Source organism: Danio rerio, chromosome 15 (assembly GCF_049306965.1).
Source record: "Danio rerio strain Tuebingen ecotype United States chromosome 15, GRCz12tu, whole genome shotgun sequence".
Taxonomy (NCBI): Eukaryota; Metazoa; Chordata; class Actinopteri; order Cypriniformes; family Danionidae; genus Danio; species Danio rerio.
In genome coordinates, this window is record NC_133190.1 from 24,044,025 (window position 1) to 24,068,313 (window position 24,289).

Genomic DNA, 24,289 nt, shown 5'->3' on the forward strand with positions numbered 1-24,289 from the left:
TAACGATGCTGACGTCATTTCATTACTAACATATATGACTGTTCTGTGAATGTGACTTCTCAACTTCCTCTTGCGTGCCATTGAATTGTGTTTTGTTACAGTACATGAAACAAAGAGAAATATGACTATGAAATATGAATATGACTATGTTTGTTGAGAAGAAGGTTTTCTACTGTACCTCCCACTGGACAGGGCAGGTTTTCTCCGTCCAGCCGAGCTTCAACATCTCCACCAGTGCAGCTGTCACCAGACACCTTCCTGTACCTAAAAAACCAGAGCAAACGCCAAACACACAACACATCTCACTTCAGAAAATCAGAAAAACTTCTAAACACTGACACTATGTGATGCTTTAATGAGATGCAAATGAATTCTCCTGCTTTCCTGTGGATTGTTGTTCTGATGCTTATTAATGTTTCAAGAAGTACCCAAGATTATTTGCTAAAACATTTGACTGAAGTGATTGTGAGAAAAACAGCCTAAAACAACCAAAAAATTAATAAATAAATAAAAATTAGCATAGAAAAAATATATACAGTTAAAGCCAGAATTATTAGTACATACAGTATATTTCAGTGAACTGGAGGTAAAGATTAAAATGCTAAATAAAAATTCTTGATATTACTTGGACTAAGATAATAGACTGGAATAAACCTTATTCTTGATATTCCGGAATAGACCCCTTAAAATTTAATGATATTGCAATAATTCGTGTTTTTTATAGGTCCCATGTTTTAGTTATTGCATTTGTGACAATCAAGGCAACATGTACAATGAAGAATGCACAGAATGGCAGATAGTCGAATATAAAAATCACTGAAATATTAATAACTTAATATTCCCAGTGAAATTTTTTGCAAGAAGTAGTTTGCCTTTTTTTCCTGAATATTTTTGTCATTCAAAGACTTCATTGTTTTCATCATCCCAGTATAGCGTTCCTAATATATTGATGGTTTAAATAAACTTGTTGGGTCATTGAGCAAATATTGTGAAAAAATCTAATTCGAGACATCACTTTTTGCCTGTATACATGAATTAAAAAGCTAAATGATTCTCCAGAATCATTCAAAACACTGATTAATTTAAAATCTAAAGCCTGTGTGTTCATTTTGTGTGTCACAAGTTTTTGTCACAATTTTAGCTTATTAACATCAGAACTATCACTGTCACTCAAAATATAACATACAGTATGATAAAAATAAATCAAAAAGTTGTGTTCACACTTTGCTTACCAAATTATAAAGCACATCAAATTCACAGCTGCTCTGAACATATTGTGCATCCCTAAATAAAAGGAACTAACATCACTTCCCCATTTAATTATAATTAACCTCATTTCCTTCAGCTCAACTGACTGAGCAAGAGATCCTTCCAGATAAATTCGGTTCAAGTCCATGTTCTAAATAAATCTCCTGTCGACAGCAGATAATGAGAGGAGAGATGCATGGTGACACAGCAGTAGCAGATCTAATAATGCTCCTGGGCGGATGCTCACGGTGAAGGATAATAATCTGGATCCTGGAGAACAATGAGTCGATACAATTCACCCTCTTGGTATTTTTTGGTTGATTTCAGCATTAAATGGCAACCAATTTGATTTGGATTCACAAACAGAAGACAACTCTTTAAAGTGACCTCTACAGTATACAATAATACTATTTGGAGTTCAAATGAAATTAACGAATTCTTGATAATTTTTTTTTTTCCCACTGAAGCTAAGCAGGGTTGTCCTCTGTCTGTACCTAGATGGGAGACCACATGGGAAAGCTAGGGTGCTGCTGGAAGGGCTGTTAGTGGGACCATCAAGGAGCACTCAACCTGTGGTCTGTGTGGGTCCTAATGCCCCAGTATAGTGAAGGGGACTTTATACTGCTCAGTGAGCACCGTCTTTCAGATTAGACATTAAACCGAGGTCCTGACTCTCTGTGGCCATTAAAAAACTTAGGATGCACACTGGTGGTGGATGTGGAGATCTATATCAACGCTATATAAATAAATCACTATATAAATGAATCGCTATATAAATGAAGCGCTATATAAATGTAAGGAATTATTATTATACATTTTTTTAAAGCTTCAGTCTGTAATGCTGAGTTTACATTCAGATATAATCTGAAAAACTAAGAAACATTTCTGTCGCTTTTCGATCGTTAATCATTTAAAAATGTTTTAAAATTATACAAGTTATTGTATATAAAACTGTAAAATAAACTTATAACATGTTTAATTTAGAAGACAAACTATTTTTCACAAATAAATAAACATTTAATACAAATATATAAGGAAGTAGACACACACTAAAAGAGCACTCAGTATTCTGGGAAGTTTGTTTGCATAAGCAAACATCTTGTTCAAATAAAGTACATATAATACTCATTTTACATACAGCACACAGATAAAATATATGAATATGCATATGAAATTTCATAAAAAGCAGAATTATTTAAAAATTCAAAGGTTTATGAATTACACATCTTTAGTGAACCTAAACTGAATTCCTTTCAACATCATGTGATCATACAGGATACAAAAACATGCTTTTTAAGATCTCATGACTGGATCTGACTAAGTCTGCAAGGTTTGTGAAATTAAATGTTTATTGTTAAACTGTTAAAGTCCATCAAAAATTTGTTTAAATGATGTGTGTACTTATTAATTGCCGACAGTATTATTTGTAAGTATTATTTGCCAATATTATTCAACAATGCAATCGTAGTAATAATTTTTGTATACATATTAATTACTCTGTTAAATAGTTCTATCTGACCACACTGTCAAAATAAAAGTCCTTTAACTATAAACTAGTGCTACGGTGGCATAACTTTGTTTATTTACAGCAGTTTTGTTCTATGCAACAGAAACGTGGCATAAAGAAGCTTTTACAATTACATATCCAAATGTTTTCTATTAACACGTCATAACAGTCTTGTGAAAAGGGTCCAAAAAAATTGCTAAGTTTAATCATTTGTCTACATGTATATGAGACAAAGATGCAAAAAAAGAACAGCAGCACAATTTCTTTTTTTGTGAAAACTCACCAGTACCACACAAATTAGAAAACATAATTATAAGCTTACTAATGTGAATCATGCTGAGGTAAGTAGATGTTTTGAAAACAGCTTGTTTATGTAGTTGCTCAAAATGATTCTGGATCATGTTTAAGAGCAAAAACGAATCAAAAAAATTCTAGAAAACAAAATCAAGTAAATTTAAGCAGCATTCTCACCCTTTGCTGCGGTGATAAGTGGTGCCCACCGGACATGGCACTGGCGGGGCGTAGAGGTTTCCAGAAAACTCAGGATCAGGCACACACACCTCGAGAGACAGATCCTCGCTCAGCTTAAACCCATAGTCACTGGAGTCAGACAGAGATGACATAACAAAACAGTGAATATTGATTGTGCATTCAGATGAAACATGAGAAGACAGAACTCATTTCAGCTCATACCATTCATAATCCTGACGTGTGCAGGAGCAGTTGGACAGAGAGATGGGCCTGTCAAAGTCCTCGCCATTAAAGCAGGTGGCGTGAGGAGAGCGGCGCTTGTACACCATTTCCCTGCCGAGCAGACAGCCATTGCCCCTCTCGTCCGAGGGAGACCACAGTTTATAGTCGCCCTCTGAGCACGGCACGCCTAAACATACAAAAAAGCAGATGTATATTTTAAAGGGGACCTGCTATGCAAAATCACTTTTATAAGGTGTCTTAACACAGTTGTGTGGTAAGAGTGAGTGAAAATACCCAGCTAGGGCTGGGCGATATTGCAAGAAAAATTATAAAAATGATCACGATTCATATCATTCGGTACCGATAATTATCTATTATATGTATTTTACAATACATTTAGGAATATTAGGATGACTGAGGTGCACAAGAAACCAAAAAGCCACTCTGGCGACATCCTTACATCCTTTTTATTTACAATGTCCTCACTGCTGCTATACGGCACTCATTTTCGTAAGTGTTGTTGTTTTGACCAGAAGTGACAAGTGATGAGCTTTGCACTCGCGCTTCCCTGGCATCTCTCGTAACTAAGCGATCATTACGCGTTTTCTCAGAGGAAGACAAATGGACAAATCATTGCTGCAGCTCTGATGCACGTTTATGGAGAAAAGTAAAAAGCACTGCAGTGTTTAGATGCTCTGTGTTTGTCTGAGGAATATTGTCTATCATTATTACTGAAATATGTATATTCCATCCAATGTGTGAAACGGACTGGTTAGTTATACTTAAAGAAATCATGTGGCACAAACCTCATTCGGAAAAGTTCAGATGTTTTTCAACTAGGTGTACCTGGAAAATGTGCGCGTTGTGCACATCAAGTGCCTCCATTGGAAATGACAAACACACCCTAAGCTTATTGGCATTCCTTTCAAGGTGTGCACTCAGCAGCCACATTTTAATAAAACTATATAGCCGTCATATCGAATATAGTATATGTAGTATATAGCCGTCATTGTTATATCGTTATTGACAATGGTGTTCGGTTAATAAATACTGATACCAATTTTATCGCCCAGCTCTATAGTCTGTCTTTATTTTTTATAATTACACAAAAACAGTCTGCAGAAACCCTTTGATTGACATTCTCCCTTTGTACATGTCATCAGAGGGGGAAAGCCCCGCCCATTAATGACAAATCCCTCATTAGCATAAACAGCCCTGTGTGAGAAGCAAATGTTGATGTTCTCAAATCTAGTCAATAATGCACTTTCATGCTACCAGACTTGAAGGAAAGGAAATAAACAATATATTATTACTTACATAATCTATATTTTGAAAGCATAATAAATGAAAAGGTACACATAGAATATTCCATAAAAATTCTGAAAAAGTCAAAACATTCACATGGACGTAGACCCTTCCTCATCATAGAGTGAAAAAGAGATGGGTTTTAAACACCAGATGTAAATTCAAATGCGTCTTTTGTCTATCTTCGTCAACCAATCACCATTGCTAAGGTGTTTGCAGTGTGGTTGTTCAGAGTGTTTTGGTTTGTGCACCAATTAGAATGATCAGTTCTCTTACCGAGCACATCACTAGCATTGACCTGGACGATGAGCCAGCTGTGCTTCTGGTCAGCATACGAGCCAAAGATGGTGAAGATGGTGCTCTTCTCACCCGGTTCAGTCAGCAGTTGGTAAACATACACCTCCTGTTTAGAGAACTGGAACTCCTTCCAGGTCTCGCCCTCATTAGTACTGTACCTGAGCCGCCAAAATACAAGACACATATCTCAGTAACATCAGACAACATGTCTACTAAAAGCAAAGCGACATTAGATCCTTGAACGGTTACTGACTTGAGTGTTTTGCTGGACCCGCCCTGTGCGATAGCCATCAGGATCCCTCCATGATCTCCCCAGGTGTAGAAATGAGGACCAGCCAGAGCCTGAACAACACACATATCCATTACATGGATTCACAAAGGCTGCTTTGCCTTTTGTAGCATGCAGTAGTGTTGTATACCACTTTAATAACAAAGAGGAACAAATGGAATAAGCAACTAGTGTCCAATGTACAATAATTCATGACTAAAAAAGATGTTTATATAAGAGGGATGTCGACACTAAGCCAGATACATTTGAAAAAGCATCTTTTTTTTCTCTTTGTTTTGACCTCCCACCCACACAGAAGCAGCGCTTTTTGTCCTGCGCATACTGAGCTTTTTAAAGAAACTATTTCCCAACTGGATTAGTCTGAAACTGGACTGTGAAACTGAAAATCTTTGAAAATTATGATTCATGTTCACCTATGTTTCGTTTTAATGCAATTATTATTGAGTATTGTTAACGATAGTTACTTTGTACATTCTTCACACGCATTACACAGTGGCAAAGATAACATTTTAACTAGCAATTGCTGTATTTGTGGCAAAATGTGATGGCAAATATGAAATGGTGGCAAGGAATAGTATGGTAAAGTCTAGATCGGACACTTTGCTGGCTGGAAGTGCGATATGCGCATTAATATAGCAGCATTTTTTATGACACTGTATAACAATAATTCATATTTTACAGTACAGTGACGGTTGGGTTTAGAGTTGGGTTAGACTATGGAGTCAATCTAGGGCCATATATACTTGCAAAATTAAACAAAGTTTTGCAAACAAAAAATAAACTATTGAGCAAAAAAAAAAATTAAACAATGCAAATCACAAAATTAAATCACAAAGGGAAAATTGAGTTGAGAAATAAAAATTTTACAAACAAAACTAAAAAACGGCAAATAAAAATCAAGTAGTGCAAATAAAAAAAATATATGCAGTTTTTAAAAAAAGTATATGTATATTTCAAGTCAATCGCAAAGCTCATTTTGATTTGCTTTTTAGTCAACCATGAGTTTGCGATGCTGGTTTTTTGCACTTCATATTTGACAAAGGCAGAGTCACGAAAACTGGGGCGGGTAGGGCATGCCCGGACCTGCCTCCTATGAAGCGATATCATTATTTGGAGACATCGTGACACAAAGGAAATCAGCCATGAATCGCTGTAAAAAATCTAATTGAGATTAAGTAAAATACCAGAATCCTTTTTTTCTGGTTGTTTAAATTATCAAGTAGTAAAATAAGCAAATTAAACCTTTCATTAAAATGAGGATTGCAATTGACTTGAGATGTTTTGTAAAGGCAATACTGAAAAAAATTAAGCAAATATATATATATATATATATATATATATATATATATATATATATATATATATATATATATATATATATATTGTAAAAATTGCAAATATTAAATTATTTTTTGCACTACTTTTTTTATTTGCAGTCCTTTATTTTTGTTTGCAAAATTACTATCTATTTTTCAAAACTCAATTTTCCCTCTGCGTTTTTTTGAGATTTGCATTATTTTTCACAATTTTTTGCTCAGTATTTAATTTTTTTTGCAAAATATTTTTTTATGTTGCACGTATACAGTATATTGCCCTCGATTGACTCCATAGTATATGTAAAAAAAAATACTATTTATTGGGAAATTTAATAGATGGCATAATAACATGATGGCTGGGTTTAGGGTTGGGGTAGGGGTAGACGTTAATAAAATACAGTAAATGGGAAATTTAATAAATAATATAAATAATTTTTGTTAACTTTCAACCGCAATCATATCTGATCTAGCAACAACCGAATAACTTGGACAAACAGTAAAAGCTGAAATATATTTATATTTTCCCTAGGAGTCAAGTCCAGAAAAATTTAAAAACATGCTAAAAAGTATTTGTAAACAAAAAAAAAAAAAAGAAAAAGAAAAAAACTAAATATTATTGTAAAAAAATTTCAAAAATTTAATATGAAAATGTTAAAAAAAAAAAAAACAATTTCTCACCTCTCTCCATCGGACCCCTGCACTACTGGACACATACACATTAGGTTTATTGGCCATATTCTTTCCCACAGATCCTGTGCAGAAGAAACAGAAAGAGAAAAAGATGATACAGTAATCAATATATACACTGCATCTGGTGTCACGTCTCATGAGCCTCAATTATGACTGATATCTGGCATTCAATTCAAAAGTAAATGGCGTATTTATGTTCAGTAATGTAGGGTCGTGTGTCAGTATATATGGAAGGTTTATCAATGTTTGTTATAATCAACTTCCCACAAGGTTTGTTCTGATGTCATCTATACTTCATGTGCACTTTTCTTATTCTTTGGGTGACTATTTATGCAGACATCACAGTTAGGAGAGCTTGTTTCACCAGGGACTCCTCTAATGAAAGAAACGAGATTCCAAAGTTTGCTGCTGACCTTCGCTGGTTGGATTTATATTTGTGGCAAAGTTGTTTTGTTTGCGGTCAGAGATGTTCACATCTGTTTTATTTGGAGAGACTATCTGATCTGTATGAACAAAGACTCGATTTAATAAGTCCTCTTTTTTATGTTTTATATATATGAAAAAGTTGTAGAATATACAATTTTACACGAGTTACAAAGTGCATCAGACAACACAATACTAGTAGTGCAAGTACAAAAGGATTATTTTTTTATTTTATTTTTTTCCTTAATTCCTTCAATAGCTCCTCACTCTCATGTCATTTTAATCCCTGGGACCTTTATTCATATTTAAAACATTAAATAGATAAATAAATTAATACATTTTGGAACATTGGAAATGAAGATACTTTAGCTGAAATCCGAGAGCTCTCTCATCCTCCAACTCAGTCAAAAAATTATATAAGATTCGGTACTCCACCAAAGGTTGCAGTCAAAATTTCATTTTATTTGGCAGCCAGTGTTGACGTATATAAAACAAATGGATCCAAATTTAATATTTTCAGTTTGACCATTGTTTATTTGTTTCTCACATTTTTTCCCCTCCCTTCATTTTATTTGACTACATTTTAATTTCTATCTAAATTATTTTATTTCTTTATTTTACATTTGCTAAGCTTATTGTGACTCTTGTGAATGTTGTGTGCGTATATATGTACAATAGATGAGTGAACATATAATGGAACTTTTATCTATTTGTATTGTATGTATGTATATATTATGACACAATGTAAAACAGATTAAAAATAGGCACAACATATTGTTTAGAAATGTTGCTGTGGGGTGGGGGGCTCTTTTGGAGCAAAGATAATTTGTCTCTGTTTTTCAAATACTTTTGAAATTGATGCTTTATTGCCCAAACTGTTAATCAAAAGATTTGAACAAAAAAAAATTATATGTGTGGTTCAACTGTTATTACTCGAAGCTCCGAAAACACTTTTGTGCACAAAAAAATAAAACTAAAGTAAATACAACCTTTTTTGCCTATATATTCTCTCCTCTGTCAGCTCGTCAGAATGCGCATTTACAACATGTGGTATACTGTCTTAAGAGTCTGCAGTGCAACACACAAACATTATATTTCCCATTGTAAACACACATTCTAATCTGATATGAGAGACATTTGCAAAACAAAGTTGGTTTTACACAAACATGTTCTTGGAGTTTCATAGGATTACAGTTGAACCATGTCACATGGACTGCTTTGAAAACGTTTTTGCTTTCTTTTCTGGATTTTGAACACCTCTGGACCATTGCGTTGGAGGATGAGGAAACTCTCGAATTTCATCTTAAACATCTTAATATTAGTGAATGAATAATTTCTGGAACGAAACCAGAAAATAAAAAAGAACATGATGTTACAAAGCGATTATAGCGATAAAAATATATATAAAATTTCTTAAGGGTATTTAATTATTTGTGCAATATAATGTTATGGGTCAACCATGGATAAAAAAAACAAACAAACATGCAGCTACGAACGAAAATAGTATGAAACATCACTATTTAGTTTACTAACACCACAGAAATTCAGTTCACTCTGTCCAGTTTTCATCTACATAATAATATCATTTATTTTTGTGCACTGCTTACATCAGAACTATTGTTGTCCTTTCCTCTCCCACATGTGTTTTTCTGCTGCGTCACTGCAGGTGGGTTAGTCATTAATTAATGCGAGCGGTAATGAACTTCGTTTACATTCATCTCCCTAAAAGAGATATGCAGCATTTAACACGTTTTATGCAATGAGAACAATGTTGAGGTGGCGTGACCGCTCTCGGCTGGCTAAGTCAATGAGTGCGAGGGTGTGTTTGTATGTGATAATTAGCCAGTGGGTGAAGTGCAAATAATTAGCACATCTGCGCTGGAGCGATAGCAGGCGAAGCGGCCAGACATTTTCACAAGACTCCTGCGCCTCTCGTCTTCATGCATGCACATTATCTGATAATCATTTAATTAAAGGTCTGGCTGCGGTTGGCAGAGGAAGAGAGAGCTGTACGAGAGGGAGCAAGTGCTTTCCTATGAGAGCAAAATCGATGTTTTCCAGCAGGCATGAACTCAAGAAGTCAGCCTCGTGCACTTGAGCTCCCACTGTTTACCATGTTCTCTGAAGGGACCCGGGTTAATAAGAGCGAAGCAGCACAAACAGGAAAGCGCAGAACTTGCAGCTAATTTGCTCGTATTTCCTCTCTCTCATGCATATAGTGTAGGTGAGAGAGGTGTTTAACCGCAGAGCAGAGAGGCGGTCTCGTGGCCCACCTGTCGCCATGATGAGACCAGGTGCAGACTCTTTGGACAGAATAGGGATCCTGCGCAGCTGAATATTCAACAGCTGACTCCATCGCTGAGCCAAGTGAAGGGAACAGCCACTGTTCAGCTGATAGACAGAGAGAAAGAGAGTATACATGAAGATAAGAAGAGCACAACAGGAAAAAAGACTTCTTACTATATTTGCAAACTTCACCAACTTCATCTCCGGCTTACATTTTACAAACAAAAAACCACAGCTTCATAACCACATGAAAAAATAGAGCACAGAGTGAACAGTCTACACACACAATAGAGACGAGCACACTAATTGTTTAGTGATTTTTTTTTATTCTTTAAAAATATTTAAAAATATTAATTAATTTACTATAGTGTTATATGAAAGTCACATCATATAAAAGTCATTAAACATTTTTTGAAAACGCTGTTTATCTGTTAAGTTAAATCTTTAGAAAATGTAAAAATATATGTACAGTTAAAAACAATGATTTGCCCTCTTGTCATATTTTATTCTTTTACAAAAGTTATCCATGGGATATTTAAAATAGAAAGGATTTTTTCACAGCAATTTCTATATTTTATTCTATTCAACTTTTACAATATTTTGGAGAAAGTCTTATTTCTTTTAGCTTCATTGGAATTAAATCAGTTAAATAAACTCAATGTCAATACTATTAGCTCCTTTAAATTGATAATTCACACAAAACTGAAAATTCTGTCATCATTTACTTTCCCCTCACCTGTTCCAAACATGTTTGACTTTCTTTCTTCTGTTAAACACAAAATAAAGATATTGTAAAGAAACCTAAAGCCTGTAACCATGGACTTCTATAGTATTTGTTTTTTCCTACTAAGGAAAAAGTTAACTACTTAAACTATCCCTTTAAGAAATACATAATTTTCTTTGGGCTACAGAACAAAGCACTCTATATATATATATATATATATATATATATATATATATATATATTAAGGGTGGAGCCGAACCCGAATACGGTATTCGGAAAGGCACGAATAGCGTGTTTTTACGAATACTTGATTCGAACAAATACTTGAAAAATTATTTGTATTCGGGAGCAAGAAAAACACTATATCAAAAAGCAGCGTTTCCTCATAGCGTTTCCTCATGAGACCACCGTGCATGCCCGCGTGAGTGTGAGAGAGAGAGAGAGAGAGAGAGAGAGAGAGAGAGAGAGAGAGAGAGAGAGAGAGAGAGAGAGAGAGAGAGAGAGAGAGAGAGACACACACACACACACACACACACACACACACACACGCTCAGTGCAAAACGCACCAAAGCCCGAAACTGAAAGCGAGACGTGACTTTTAAGGGGTTGTTTCATATGGATTTATTAATCATTCTTGCTGTTCAGTGATCGCAAACTGCCGTCGTTTATTAAAGACGCAGACCCCTCACTGCACGTCAGCTGCGCGCCTTCAGCAGACCTCCTCATTCCTGCAGCACGAGAGCTTTATGATCGTTTATGCGCGCCAAAAGTGGCGGATCTGTCCGGTAAAATATCTGACTGCGTGTCACCGCATCCCTAAGGACTGTTTGGCGAAATATTTGACTGCATGTCACTGCATAACAAACGACTGAAAGGATATAACTAGAGAACTCTCCACTGTTCTACTGGGTGATAGCGTATGGCAAGCTGTTTTAGCATTTAAACCTTGTTCAGACTATCCATAAATATATTTAGAGATATCTCTAATTATATTTTGACTTGTCATAATTATAATTCGACTAGTCAGATTGGAAATATCTGCAAATATATTATGACTGACTAGTCATATTCCTCCATTGACTTCCATTGAAAAATATTTGCAGATATCTAAATAAACAAACAAACAAACTTTGTGTCTGTTTTGTGGCTGGCAGATGACAATAGCAGGGCTGTATCTTTTAGTATTATATAGAATACTTTTGTTCTGCCAGATCTCCCAGGCAGGGTTTTATTTAGATTTATTTAGTTAATATTAGTTTTTGGAATTATGTCTATTGGAAAGAAGTTCTTTCAGAAGAAGAACAGTTTTTTGAAGTATTATTTGTTTTTAATCTGTCTATTCAGTGTCCTTCAACAAGAACGGTGGTGGTGGGGTTCATAATATTCACAATGGTATTTTATTAGTTGTTGGTTTAACCATGGATGAGATAATGGCTTCTATGTTATTTTCTTTTCAATGACATTTCTTATCACATGTTCAAAAACAACAGCCAATATTGCATATCTATAATTTATATAATGGGTATAATTAAACAATACTTTCACTATAACGTAAATTAGAAGTGCAATAGAAAAAATATATATTTTTGCGCCATTTTGAATTTTACTCAAATACAAATACAAATACTTTTCCCCCCTCAACAAATACAAATACAAATACAAATACCGGCTGCTCCGCACATCCCTAATATATATATATATATATATATATATATATATATATATATATATATATATATATATATATATATATATATATATATATATATATATATATATATATGATGTACTATTATCATGTCAAATACAAAAAAAATAGCAGCTTTTCAAACAATTGTGTTTTAAACGTGTTGAAAAAGAAGACATTAAACAGCACTTGAGAAAAAAAAATGTTTCAAATAATTTTACCAGAGGTGATTCATTAAATAAATTTTGACTTCAACTATATGTATGTACAGTGGGGGAAATAACTACTGAACACATCATGTTTTTCCTGGCAGTAATATTTCTAAAGTCTAAAGGCATTTTTGGTGATGGCAGCTTAAAGAATACTCCCAGTGTGTGTTTTTTCAAAGACTTCAACAGAGTGTAAAAATCTTGATGGTTCTGTGGGTCTCTTCTATCAAATCTGATCTTTATTTTGTATTTTCTATAGGATTCAAATCAGGTGATTGGCTGGGCCATTCTACAGCTTGATTTTCTTTCTCTGAAACAATTTGAAAGTTTACCTGGCTGTGTTTTGGATCATTGTCTTGCTGAAATGTCCACCCTGGTTTCATTCGATGTCTGGGCTTTCACTGCCTTTCTACAGCTCCCTTTCTTCATGTGTTCGATTTTTTTTTCTTTTGTCATTTCATTACGCACAACTGAAAGGTGCAGTAGGCGCACGCGATAAAAAACATGCTGAATCTAAACTTTTTAAAAACCTGAATCAATATTGGAGTTACCTTTGCATGCTGGAGAAAGGATTATACCATGTCTAAAGTATTTCTCTTAGACAGGTAATGTTCTGTTTTAAAACTGTTTTAGCCTCACACAAAGCTGATGTAACGTTAGATGTTGTTGTTACAAATGGGTTATATCTACTAAAATCTTTCAAAGAAAGACTGATAAGACTATTTTCAGTTTCATAAGGGACCTTTTACAGCATCGATAATGTAGATTTTAATTAGTTTAACAACAAAACACAAGTAAATAGCACTATTCCACCTAGTCTCTACCTATATTGTTATATTGTTGCATGCTGCCAGACAAGGACTAGTTGCTTTTAACACATGAGAGAGGGTTCTTTTGCGGTGCTCCTGTTTCAGGAGGCGTGGCTCTAGAAGGCAGGAGAGGGACTGTGAGTCAGAGATTTATGCTAAGTTGTTAGCATTGTGGAAGATCACCTACTGCACCTTTAATTTGTAAACTAATTAGATTTGTTTTCTTTACATATATGGATTTATTCAGTTATTATAAACATCTAGTGGAAATTTCAAGTCAACAGCACATTTAGAAATATGTTTTCTAAGAAAAACGATGACATGTTGAATTATTTCCCATAATGTAACTATGCATCAAGAAAATTTAAATTCAATTTGAAAAGGCAAATCTCTGCATACCTACTTATCAGAAGTGCTGTAATGATCACTCATGTACAGTGTAATCTGTTACAGTGGCATTTTGCTTACTACTGTAGCTTGTGATCCGAATGGCTAAAAGAGCACAGAGCATCTTACGCCTATAGTTGCAGTGCCAGAAATTTTAAACCCTTTAAAGTACAGACTCTCCATAAAGACTGCCTATGCACTACAACAGCTCAGTGGGACAAAAAAAAAAACTTTTATAAAACTATAATAAAATAAATAAAATTATAACAAAGCCCCCCAGATCAATTGGCTAATTTCTCCAATTCACACAAGGTGACCGATGATCCTAATATACCTGGCAGTCTATAGTTCCTCCGAGACTGTCAGCCGCTGGAGGTTGAAGAAGCTCCCAGGTTCCTCCTTTATCAAATGTGATGACGGACCTCATGTTGTCTTCACTGACGGATCCATTGATCAAAGTGGCCACAAACACACCTCTGAGCCCCTCGACCCGATGCAAGTCTGCGAATGGCTCATTGGCGAAGTACCTTTCAAACACAAAAGCACACAAAATCAGCTTTCACATGCCATTTACAATAGCCAAGAGAGGTGCTGTATGAAAATGCCAATGTTCGCGAGCCAAGCGCATCTCATCTGCATTGCGCACTGCAGTAATTGCGTCTGTGCTCTCAGGCGGCCGTGCTGAGCTCAGTGGTTTGGCTGTGGGTGAAATCCCGCTCTGCCGCAGAGTAAAACAATAGTATGTCCTTGGAAAAGCGTGGAGGAATGATGGATTGCTTTTGTACTGACAGTGTGAGCGGAGGGAGCGGTGGGCGAAGACATAGTTCCTGCATTATAGAGACGAGACCTCGCTAACCTGCTTAAGGGTTGAAGCTTGCAGAGCCAAATATGGATTTAAAGCACTGACGGGGGGCTGTCGCGAAACTGAGATGGGTTCAAGCAAAGGTGACGAGGCCAAACTCGGTGTAAGACGGAGGTGTAATGTGAATTATTGAAGTGAGACGCATTTCAGGCTCAAGTCTGGTTGTTGGTTGTTAATATTTATTTAAGATTTAAAAACCCTTTCCTCACTTAGATTAGGCTACGTTGTTTTTGTGGAGGAACATTATTGAATCCACTGGCTTTAGCGGATTCCTGCGCTCAGGATGATGCGTCCAGCAGTACCGAAGACCCTTTCACTGACTGCTGCGGCTACAGGCCGAGATGCAGAGTTCTGATCTGGCTAATTTTTCAAGTTTTGGGATTGTTTGTTCATCTTCTACCAGCCAAGAACATCCATTTAATTTTCCATGACAGCAGTTTCAATGCAGTGAGTGACCTCATCTTTTTACCTGTCAGATTGCTGTTTAGTGCTCTATCGTAATGTACAGTGTATGAGCGACCACCGAAGTACCTTGGCGGCTAGAATGACCGTTCCTTCTAACCTGGTGACTGGCTTGACCGCAGTCAAAATTAGTTCTTTTTGATTACTCCGTCATCATTTGTTTCACCTTTGCAGGGATGGATTTTAATGTTGTAACAAACAGTTTGATTACTTTCTCGCACTAATCGAAATGCATCACATGACTGTTCATTTACCTAATGCGCAAGCCAAGCCCGGCCAGACCCGACCCTGTCTAAAATTATAGGAATTAAACCCGAACCCACCCGAACCCGTCAGGTCCAGCCGGGTCCCAACCGAAATCGAAACCAGCTAGACTAGGACCCTGAGAATGACACAGCATGCTGCAAACACAAACACCAGGACGAGAGTGCACATCACAAGGATGCTTGGACCCCGCGCGCCCGTGTCAAGTGGGAGTGTGCTTGGCCCGAGTGCGGCCGAGACAGCGCTCGTACAAAGACGAACACAATGACAAAAAAATGAGTGCTCAACCCGAGAATACTCGAACCAAGCACAACATACTAGACAAGACAGAACTAGTGTCTGGACTCTGCCACCCAAACAAGAACTAACAAGACCGAAGTGACAGATTCCTGACATTGATTCACATACCCAGTAAAAGGGTATGACAGACAAAGGAGAGTCCCTCCAGGGGCATGGTTGAGAACCATAAACTAGTGTATAATTAACATGTAATGTATTTTTACATATTTAATAACTTTGGATAACGTTACCCTTTGTGTATTACTCCGCCCAAATACAGCCAGCAACAAGCAGACACTACAGTTTGACAAATAATACTTAATAATTAATAATAATAAAATATACTTTTGAGGCTTTTTTAGTTGAGAATGTAGTTGTTTAGATTGCAACTATGCAGTTTATTTGCAAGAATAGTGCCTATTTAAAATATTCACAGTTTCTGAGAGACAGCTCGTCGACGACAGTTGATGTTTTCTATCCACAAGATGGTGACAGAACAGTATAACAAGCCCTTATGCTTAGAAGATATAACAGATTTCTAACTACAGCAGATCAAATCAATATTAAACTGGTAAGCACACCTGCCAACATTTCCGTTTTTCATGGGAGTATCCTGTTTTTCAGACCAGTCTCCCACAAACATCCTGTCTTTATTTCCTTCTAAAAAAAACTCCCGTAATTTCACCCACCCCCGACTTTGGTACATTCTGTAAACACCCCTGGGTTGCCAACTTTGGTACAATACCCGATCGAAGCGGCCGCCCAAAACCCTCTGCATCCTGTTCTCAACCTCACCCCTGAACACCCCCTCCCCCCAGTCTCCCGGGTTTTCAGAGACATGTTGAGAGGTTAGATGATCTCTCTTTGTGTATGTTGTAGGGCTGCATTTATACCTATTTGCTCGCATATCAGAATTGTGTGTTGTGTTGGCAGATTGAAATAAGCACAGTCTGCACTTGTTTAGCGTTTTTCCTCATCACAAACCCAACAGCAGTCTGGTAACGTTAGTGGATTCGTTGTTATTTTTGCGGTTAATTATTGTGAAATCCCGACTGCAACAGAGAAATACTGTAGACTGTAACACCGTAAGAAGATATCTCTGTAGATGGATGGCATTTCATGCCACATTCAGCCTTATAATCTTAAAGTGTAAGCAAAATCAGCAGTTTTGTCATCACTTTGGACAGAGTCATTCAAACATTAGCTCTAAAGGGATGTTGGGGAATTAGTAATGGCTTCTGCTGTTTTGAAGTCAGCTGCAGATTTGAATGAATGTGGGAAGAAAGTAGTTCCTAATAAAAAGGGGATTTTTAGACTCTTTGTGTTTGATTTTCTTATTTATACAGAGGATTGTGATGTTGAACTGTTGTATTGCTCATATATATATATATATATATATATATATATATTTATACAACAGTTCTGTCTGGTTCTCAAGTCTGATTGGCTGATAGCCGTGCGATATTCTGCAATATCAGAACTCCTACAGCCTCTTTACCCTTTGTGTATCCGCTTGTTAAGTGTGACGTCACGCGAAGCCGCTTCCGGGTCCAAACGCTCTATTCAACTGAATGGGGAGACTTATGAAATGGTAATAATAAACGTTTACAAAGCGATTTAAGGCTTTCGAAAATCACAATCGCAGTATATATGTCCATGCCTAATATCCAATGGCCAGAAAGTGATTATTTTTTTATAAATTGTTAAATTTTTGGTATTTGTTATGCAGCAAGCCCAGAGATTGTTGTGTACACTATGATTCTATATAAAATTAACTTTAATGTTTGATAGGAATAAAACGTGATCATAAACAAATGAATTCTCCACTCAAATGAGTGGCGGCTTAGACCCGGAAACAGTATTACATACGTCACAAACACGTCACCACTTAACAAGCGGATTAGTCTGCCCACAAACAGCCATCAAAAAGCAGACACTACAGATCTAAAGTTAAAAAGATGCACGTTCAACTGTTTAACTGTCAGCTTATGATTTGAATCTGGAATAAAGTAGTTCCTCATACAAAAGGGTTTTTGAGACTCTCCATGTTTGATTTTGTTTTTATATACACAATTATGCCGTCAAACTGTTGTATAAATGCAATATCACACTCGTAGCAGTGCAATATGGCTGTATATCGGCACTGGTGGGGGCACAACCAAGCGGCAACCTCCCACTCTCCCTCATGAAGCCAATACGGAAGTAACTAAAACTGCAATTCATCCGAAATTCCGCTAGTCCTGGCCGCTCCTGGCTCCAAAACAGAGCAAATTTCAATTGAGCCCACTGTTAGAATGGCCAACTTTACAGCAGTGAAAAAGGTGTTTACAGCCTTGTACAAAAAAAGATTTTGGTTAATACAGCTAATATTACCCTTCATGACAACTGTGAGGGGGGTGAATTTTTTTAGAACTCATCCGTTTCCTTTATATTAGGTTATATTAAGTTTGCGTAATTAAGGGCGTGGCCACTTGAGTGACAGCTAGGTCTCGTTGGTCGCCGTCACGTCACCTCAGCTGAATCCTGCAGATTAGCCACTGAACTCGGCATGTTTATTATATTTCTGTGATGTTTCATGTGGCTTTACACAGTCAACTGCCTTTCGACTTGTTTCCTACAATTATTAGATGGCATGGCATGCTGAGAGCATTTAATTGAGCTCACAAACCATTCACGTGGCCTCCGTTTCCCATGTGAGTAAAGTTATATACTTATATACCATCTCTATACATGTATTTGCTTTATTTAAGGTCATTTATCGTTTAAATTTATATTTAGAGCTGTAATGCACTCCAGAATCTGTCAAATTGATTAGCTGTAGGCTCTAGAACAGTCATCTGAAGCGTTGTCATACAGTGTTATGCTGGATTTCATCAATAGTCTTACATTAACTAACACAGACTATATCTGAAGTGTTTGGAAGTAATTCGCGTTTTCCTCCTGATGAAAAACGTCATAAGAACAATGTTTAGTGGCTCAAAACACTTTATTGATATAGTATACAACCAAGCACAAGTGGTCAGAATACAAACGAGTCACAGGTGATAAAGTATTAAGCGTTCTCCCAAAGCAAAGTGTGTCTGAACCAGGTCCAAGCAAAATGCCTGCAGGTGTCTGTAGCTCCGCTCACTCTCCGCCTCTTTGCCCTTGTTTGGTATCCCGCCGTGGGTGTGATGACGCGCAAACAAAATGGCGACGGTTGGCCGCGCCTACTTGTGGCTTCTTTTGTGCTCTTTAGAAACCTATGGGTGACGTCACGGATACTACGTCAATATATTTTACAGTCTCTGGGCACAACGCACGCCTCCCACCAGTGTCGATATACAGCCATATCGCACTGCTACTCGTGTGATATTGCTCATATATATATATGTGTGTGTGTGTATATATATATATATATATATATATATATATATATATATATATATATATATATATATATATATACTGAAATTAACCCTGCCAAAGACTCTAATAAATACTACAAAAATATTACTAGTCCATATGAACTAATAAACAAATGTTATTAAAATCAAGTAATGAAGCTGACAATTAGAAACGCAGGGATAAAATATTAAATTTATTATACAGCTCTCTGAAATGCTTGATTCTGGTTGGTCAGTCATGCCATTCAGAGATATATAAGATTAGAACCAGCTAAAATAATAACACAAGTTAATTTGGGTATTGTGAATAATCTTGCAACGAATCTTGCAATAATCTTTCTGCGAGTTTTACATATAATAAAAAGGATGGTAAAATATTAAAGCTCATTTCAAGGTTTTTTTTGTCTAACTGTTTAGCTTTGAGGCAAGTTGCCATGTAATAAGCAGTGTTATAATAAAATAGGGCCCTTCAGTTTTATACAACAGTGCTACACTTTGCTTCGGCCTGCTGGTAAGCCTGTCTGGCTTTATTTTGTGCTAACAACCAGCTAAATAGACATATACACCCACACACACATATATAAACACACGTGTGTGTGTGTGTGTGTGTGTGTGTGTGTGTGTGTGTGTGTGTGCGTGTGCGTGTGCGTGTGTGTGGGTTTATATGCAGAAGATACTCCGAAAACATTTTGTTGAAAAATTAGATCAAAGCAATTGACCCTAAAGGCAAAAGCATTTTAAAAATGAGGTCAAAACCACTGAACTTAAAAGCCAAACATATTTTTTGAATGAGGTCAAAACTATTGAAGACAATAACAAAAAAAAAATTTAGGAATAGGGTTAGTGATATGATGGCTTAACACAAATGTTGCTCCCAAACCAACATATGGCTGTCCTGTTTGGGTAAATACACTTCGCTGTGCTAGTGTCTATGGACCTGCAAAACAAACACACCAGTGTTAAAACGTACCTGATAAGAGTGTTGCTTCCTGATCCATCAGGGCTGAAGTACAGCACATTCTCCAGGGACAGGGAAAAGGACAGGCCCTGTGTGTCTGAGATATACAGGTGTGTGACATTATTATTGTGGTTCACACACACAAAGACCTGGTCTTCTGAAGCGTCTGCTATGTAGTACTCCTGCAGACAGAGAAAAGCAGAGAATAACATAAATATAGGCAAACAAAATGAAGCTTTTAAAAAGAATAAATCCATGGGAAAGTAAAGGAAGCTGATGGAGCTTACTGTGATTGGGTGACGGGTGTTAAACTGAGCTGCTCTCATTGGCTGTCGGTTGTAAGAAACCCAGAGCTGGACAGACTGAGACTCGTGGCTCCCCAATAATGCCTGTGGAAACACGTTTACATCGAGTTATCAATCATAAATAAAACAAACTTGATACCATATAATATTAGAATTTGTCATGTTTTTAGATAAAATAACAATACAACTATTTTTAAAATATTTATATTTGTTCTAATTTATTTATTTATTTTTATATTGGTGTTAAACAAGATCATACATAGTAGTATAAAATACAACATAGGACAAATTATTGACTGTCTTAGTTTTATTATTTTCAAACTTTCCCCTAAAAATAAAATACACAGAATTTATGAATTAAAAACAAACATATCCTCAGAGTAAAAACAAATAAATAAACACGTAAAAGTAAAAATCTTTTTAATGAACATGAAATAATAATAATAATAATAATAATAATTGAGCAATTTTTCAATAAAAAAAGTGATTAAACTTATTTTTAATTGTTTTATTTCAGCATTGATATAATAAGAACAATATGATGAATGGACTATGAAAAATAAATGCATTTTTCATGACATGATTTTATGACCATTGTGCATATTATTGTTATTAATTAAAATATATATTTTTAGTAATTACAAAGTATAAAATATTTGTTTTAATAATCATATATATATGATATAATTTATTTTATAATTAATGTTTTCAAAATAAATAATAACATCTTAATTATTGTATTACTCAATTGTTGATTTTTTATTATAAACATAGTGTTATCTACCAGTCAGAAATTAGCTTGTTTGTTAACTGGTGTGATAAAAAAAATAAGCTAAAAATAAATACTGAGAAAACAGAAGAGATGGTATTTGACCCACAGTATATAGGTGACCATCGTCAGGTGGTTGTACATGACCATCCTACTCAGTCAGAGACCTATAAGCACATGGGCATTTACAGTTGAAGTCAAAATAATAAGCCCCATTTTATAGTATTTTAATTTTTTTTCTGTTTCTTTTTTAAATATTTCCCAAATGATGTTTAACAGAACAAAAACATTTTCACAGTATGTCTGACAATATGTTTTCTTCTGGAGAAAGTCTTATTTGTTTTATTATGGCTAGAATAAAAAGCATTAATAAAAAGTTTTTATTTTTTTAAACCATTTTAAAGTCAAAATTATTAGCCCCTTTAAGCTATATTTTTTCCGGTAGTCTACAGAACAAACCATTGTTATACAATAACTTACCTAATTACTCTAACCTGCCTAGTTAACCTAATTAACCTAGATAAGCCTTTAAATCTCACTTCAGGCTGTATAGAAGTATCTTGAAAACTAACTATTTACTCTCATGATGGCAAAGATAAAATAAATCAGTTATTAAAGATGAGTTATTAAAACTATCAGTCTTAGGGTGCTTTCACACCTGTGAATCGATTCAGTTGTTCCAAAACAGAGATTACAATTGTTACATTGTTGCTCTTTGCTCTTGGTGCGATTCGCTTTCACATTGCAAAGTTTCTAATCGGGCCAAAAGAGCTACAACAAGTCACGTGCGAGTAAACTCTCCTCACATTGGTCAGAGTGTCAGGGTTTATTTTGCAGTCCCGCTCAGCTGTCAGGAGAGGTGGTGGTTTGGTGGTGATTGACAGGGTGCGCGACGATGCCTATTTGAGGACCGAGAGGGAGACGCGAGATTACCGCGAGATCATCACTCGTTTGCGGGCATACGGAGACTCGCGAAACTTCCCAGCCCACTCATAATTCTCTCTTCATATAGCCGTAAGCCTATTACATATCCATAAAACACTGTGATATAACCGCGCTCGGATCGGATCGCTTTTCACTGCAATCGAACCGCTCCAGGGTTCGTTTCAATTGAGCCGAGACCATCTCATTCAAGCGATCTCGGAGCGATTACTTTAGTGCGGAACAGAGCGCGATTGCCCTGTTCACATATGCCAAACGAACCTAACTGGGCATACGAGATACGTTCCGAAACAAAAGTGTAGGTGTGAAAGCACCCTATCTTCCCTCCGTTAAACAGAAATTGGGGGGGAAAAATAAAGGGGGGGGGGGTCTAATAATTCTGACTTCAACTACATTAACAGTTCTTTTACATAGAAAACACTCATAGAATGGGGTTGTTCTCATTTACACCAGAGAGTTAACAAGTAGTATATAAAGTTGTTTTATAAAGCATTTCTTGAAAGCATTGTCAGGTATGGTATCACAGTGTGGTTTGGTATCTGTATAGTGTAAATCTAACTATAAGACTATTTAACTTAAAGACAGGATGAAAATTGTTGGGTACAATGAATATTTTATTCCTCAAGTTTTAGATGAGAATTGTGTCCTTTATTAGATAGAAATGATTCTGAATGATCCAAATATATTTTTTTTTGTTTTCACATAATGAACTGCCTCCCTCTGGTAGGAGATATAGAGTCCCTAAGTGTAGGTTGAACCGTTATAAGAAATTTGTTGTAGTTTCAGTGGGTTTATTTAACAAGAGTTTCTCTTAATTAGCATTATAATTGTTGTAACTACTGTATTTTGTATTGTTTTTATTGTTTGTTTTTCTGAAATGTCTGTAGCAATATGATGATGACCATAATAAATGTCCTGTCAAGAACAATAAAGTTTACTAATACTCTTCTACTACTTTTATTATATTATAATATTATAATTATATTATAATAATAGCATAATATATTAATTATAAATATAGTATAATATAATATATAACAATATAATATAATATAATATAATATAATATAATATAATAAAACAAAATAAAATAAAATATAATTTAATATATTTATTTTCTGTATATTAATAAATAGTCATTAATAATAAAATATTGCATTTAATGTTAATTCTGTAATTATTGGTCTCTGAATAGTAGTATTATTAACCTGTTATAAAAGAAATAATTTTAAAGTATAAATAAATATTTAAAAATGGGTATGGAAGGACGGACAGACTTTCACTGCTACTGAAAACTGGCATGTAGTGCAGTGAAATAATGAAAATTAAGTCATAAAAGATTTTTACACAGTAATCTGACTCCTTCAGCTGCCATAAACCGTGTCATGTTATCACTATAAACGAGCTCTAAATGGCCGACACAGAGATTTGCTCCGCCAGCACTGTTTTCACTGGGCTCCTGTATCCGATACCACTTAATAAGGACAACTGGGGATTCGAAAGAGGAAAAAAAAAACAGCCAGTCTCATTTGTACTTCTAAAACATGCTGATTTTTCAAAGATAAGAGAGAGACGGGATTCTGCTTCTAGCAATACTAGTCTAGTCAGATTCCCGGGAACCTACATGTGTCTCTGTCTAAAATGAGCAATGCATCATGAGGGATGAATACTTTCACTCATTCCCCCATCTTCAAGTCTCTCTGACACTTTCTTCCTTAAAGCTTCAATCAATGGTGAAGTTCAAGAGGCTCAATCAGTCTTTCTTCTGTCCGACAAGCTGTCAGTGTAATCAAGCTGTGTGTGAGTAGGAGTTACTTACATCAGGTTCAAAAAGTCACACCTCAATAGTGCAAGAGCATACAGGCTTCATGTCTGCTTCGGAACACTAAATAGCTATCTTTGTGGGCGAATACATCACCATTGAATTGCGGTGACTTGGAATTCAAGGGAAATCAGATACATAAGTTTAGAAAAAGGTCAGATGTTCAGATATCTGATGTGCATCTCATTTAAAACCACATTTGGATGTTTATCAGAGAGATTTGGAAAATATATGTCAGCAATACACAGGGTTTCTACAGGTTTCATCAAGTCAAATATTTAACTTTTTAGGATTATTATGAATGACATTTCAGACGTACAAGGCTAAACGCTAAGGATTTTTTCTAAAGGCCCAATTAAAACATAAAAAA

The 24,289-nt window shown here is 35.7% G+C and overlaps 1 protein-coding gene across 4 annotated transcripts in view; it reads right to left on the reverse strand.

Annotated features, from left to right (window-relative positions):
• sorl1 (sortilin-related receptor, L(DLR class) A repeats containing) overlaps positions 1-24,289 on the reverse strand; it is a 129,185-nt gene that overhangs the window by 38,843 nt on the left and 66,053 nt on the right. For all 4 annotated transcript variants that reach the window (XR_012390822.1, XM_073923655.1, XM_068213715.1 and 1 more), the window contains exons 7-16: positions 20,369-20,470; positions 20,094-20,263; positions 14,205-14,397; positions 10,042-10,159; positions 7,334-7,407; positions 5,304-5,392; positions 5,030-5,208; positions 3,449-3,635; positions 3,227-3,355; positions 179-264 (exon numbers count right to left, since the gene is read on the reverse strand). Coding sequence is in view for 3 of the 4 variants with exons in the window: in XM_073923655.1 (XP_073779756.1) it covers positions 179-264; positions 3,227-3,355; positions 3,449-3,635; positions 5,030-5,208; positions 5,304-5,392; positions 7,334-7,407; positions 10,042-10,159; positions 14,205-14,397; positions 20,094-20,263; positions 20,369-20,470 (1,327 nt within the window). In the remaining variant the exon portion in view is untranslated. The remainder of the gene's footprint in view (positions 1-178; positions 265-3,226; positions 3,356-3,448; positions 3,636-5,029; positions 5,209-5,303; positions 5,393-7,333; positions 7,408-10,041; positions 10,160-14,204; positions 14,398-20,093; positions 20,264-20,368; positions 20,471-24,289) is intronic.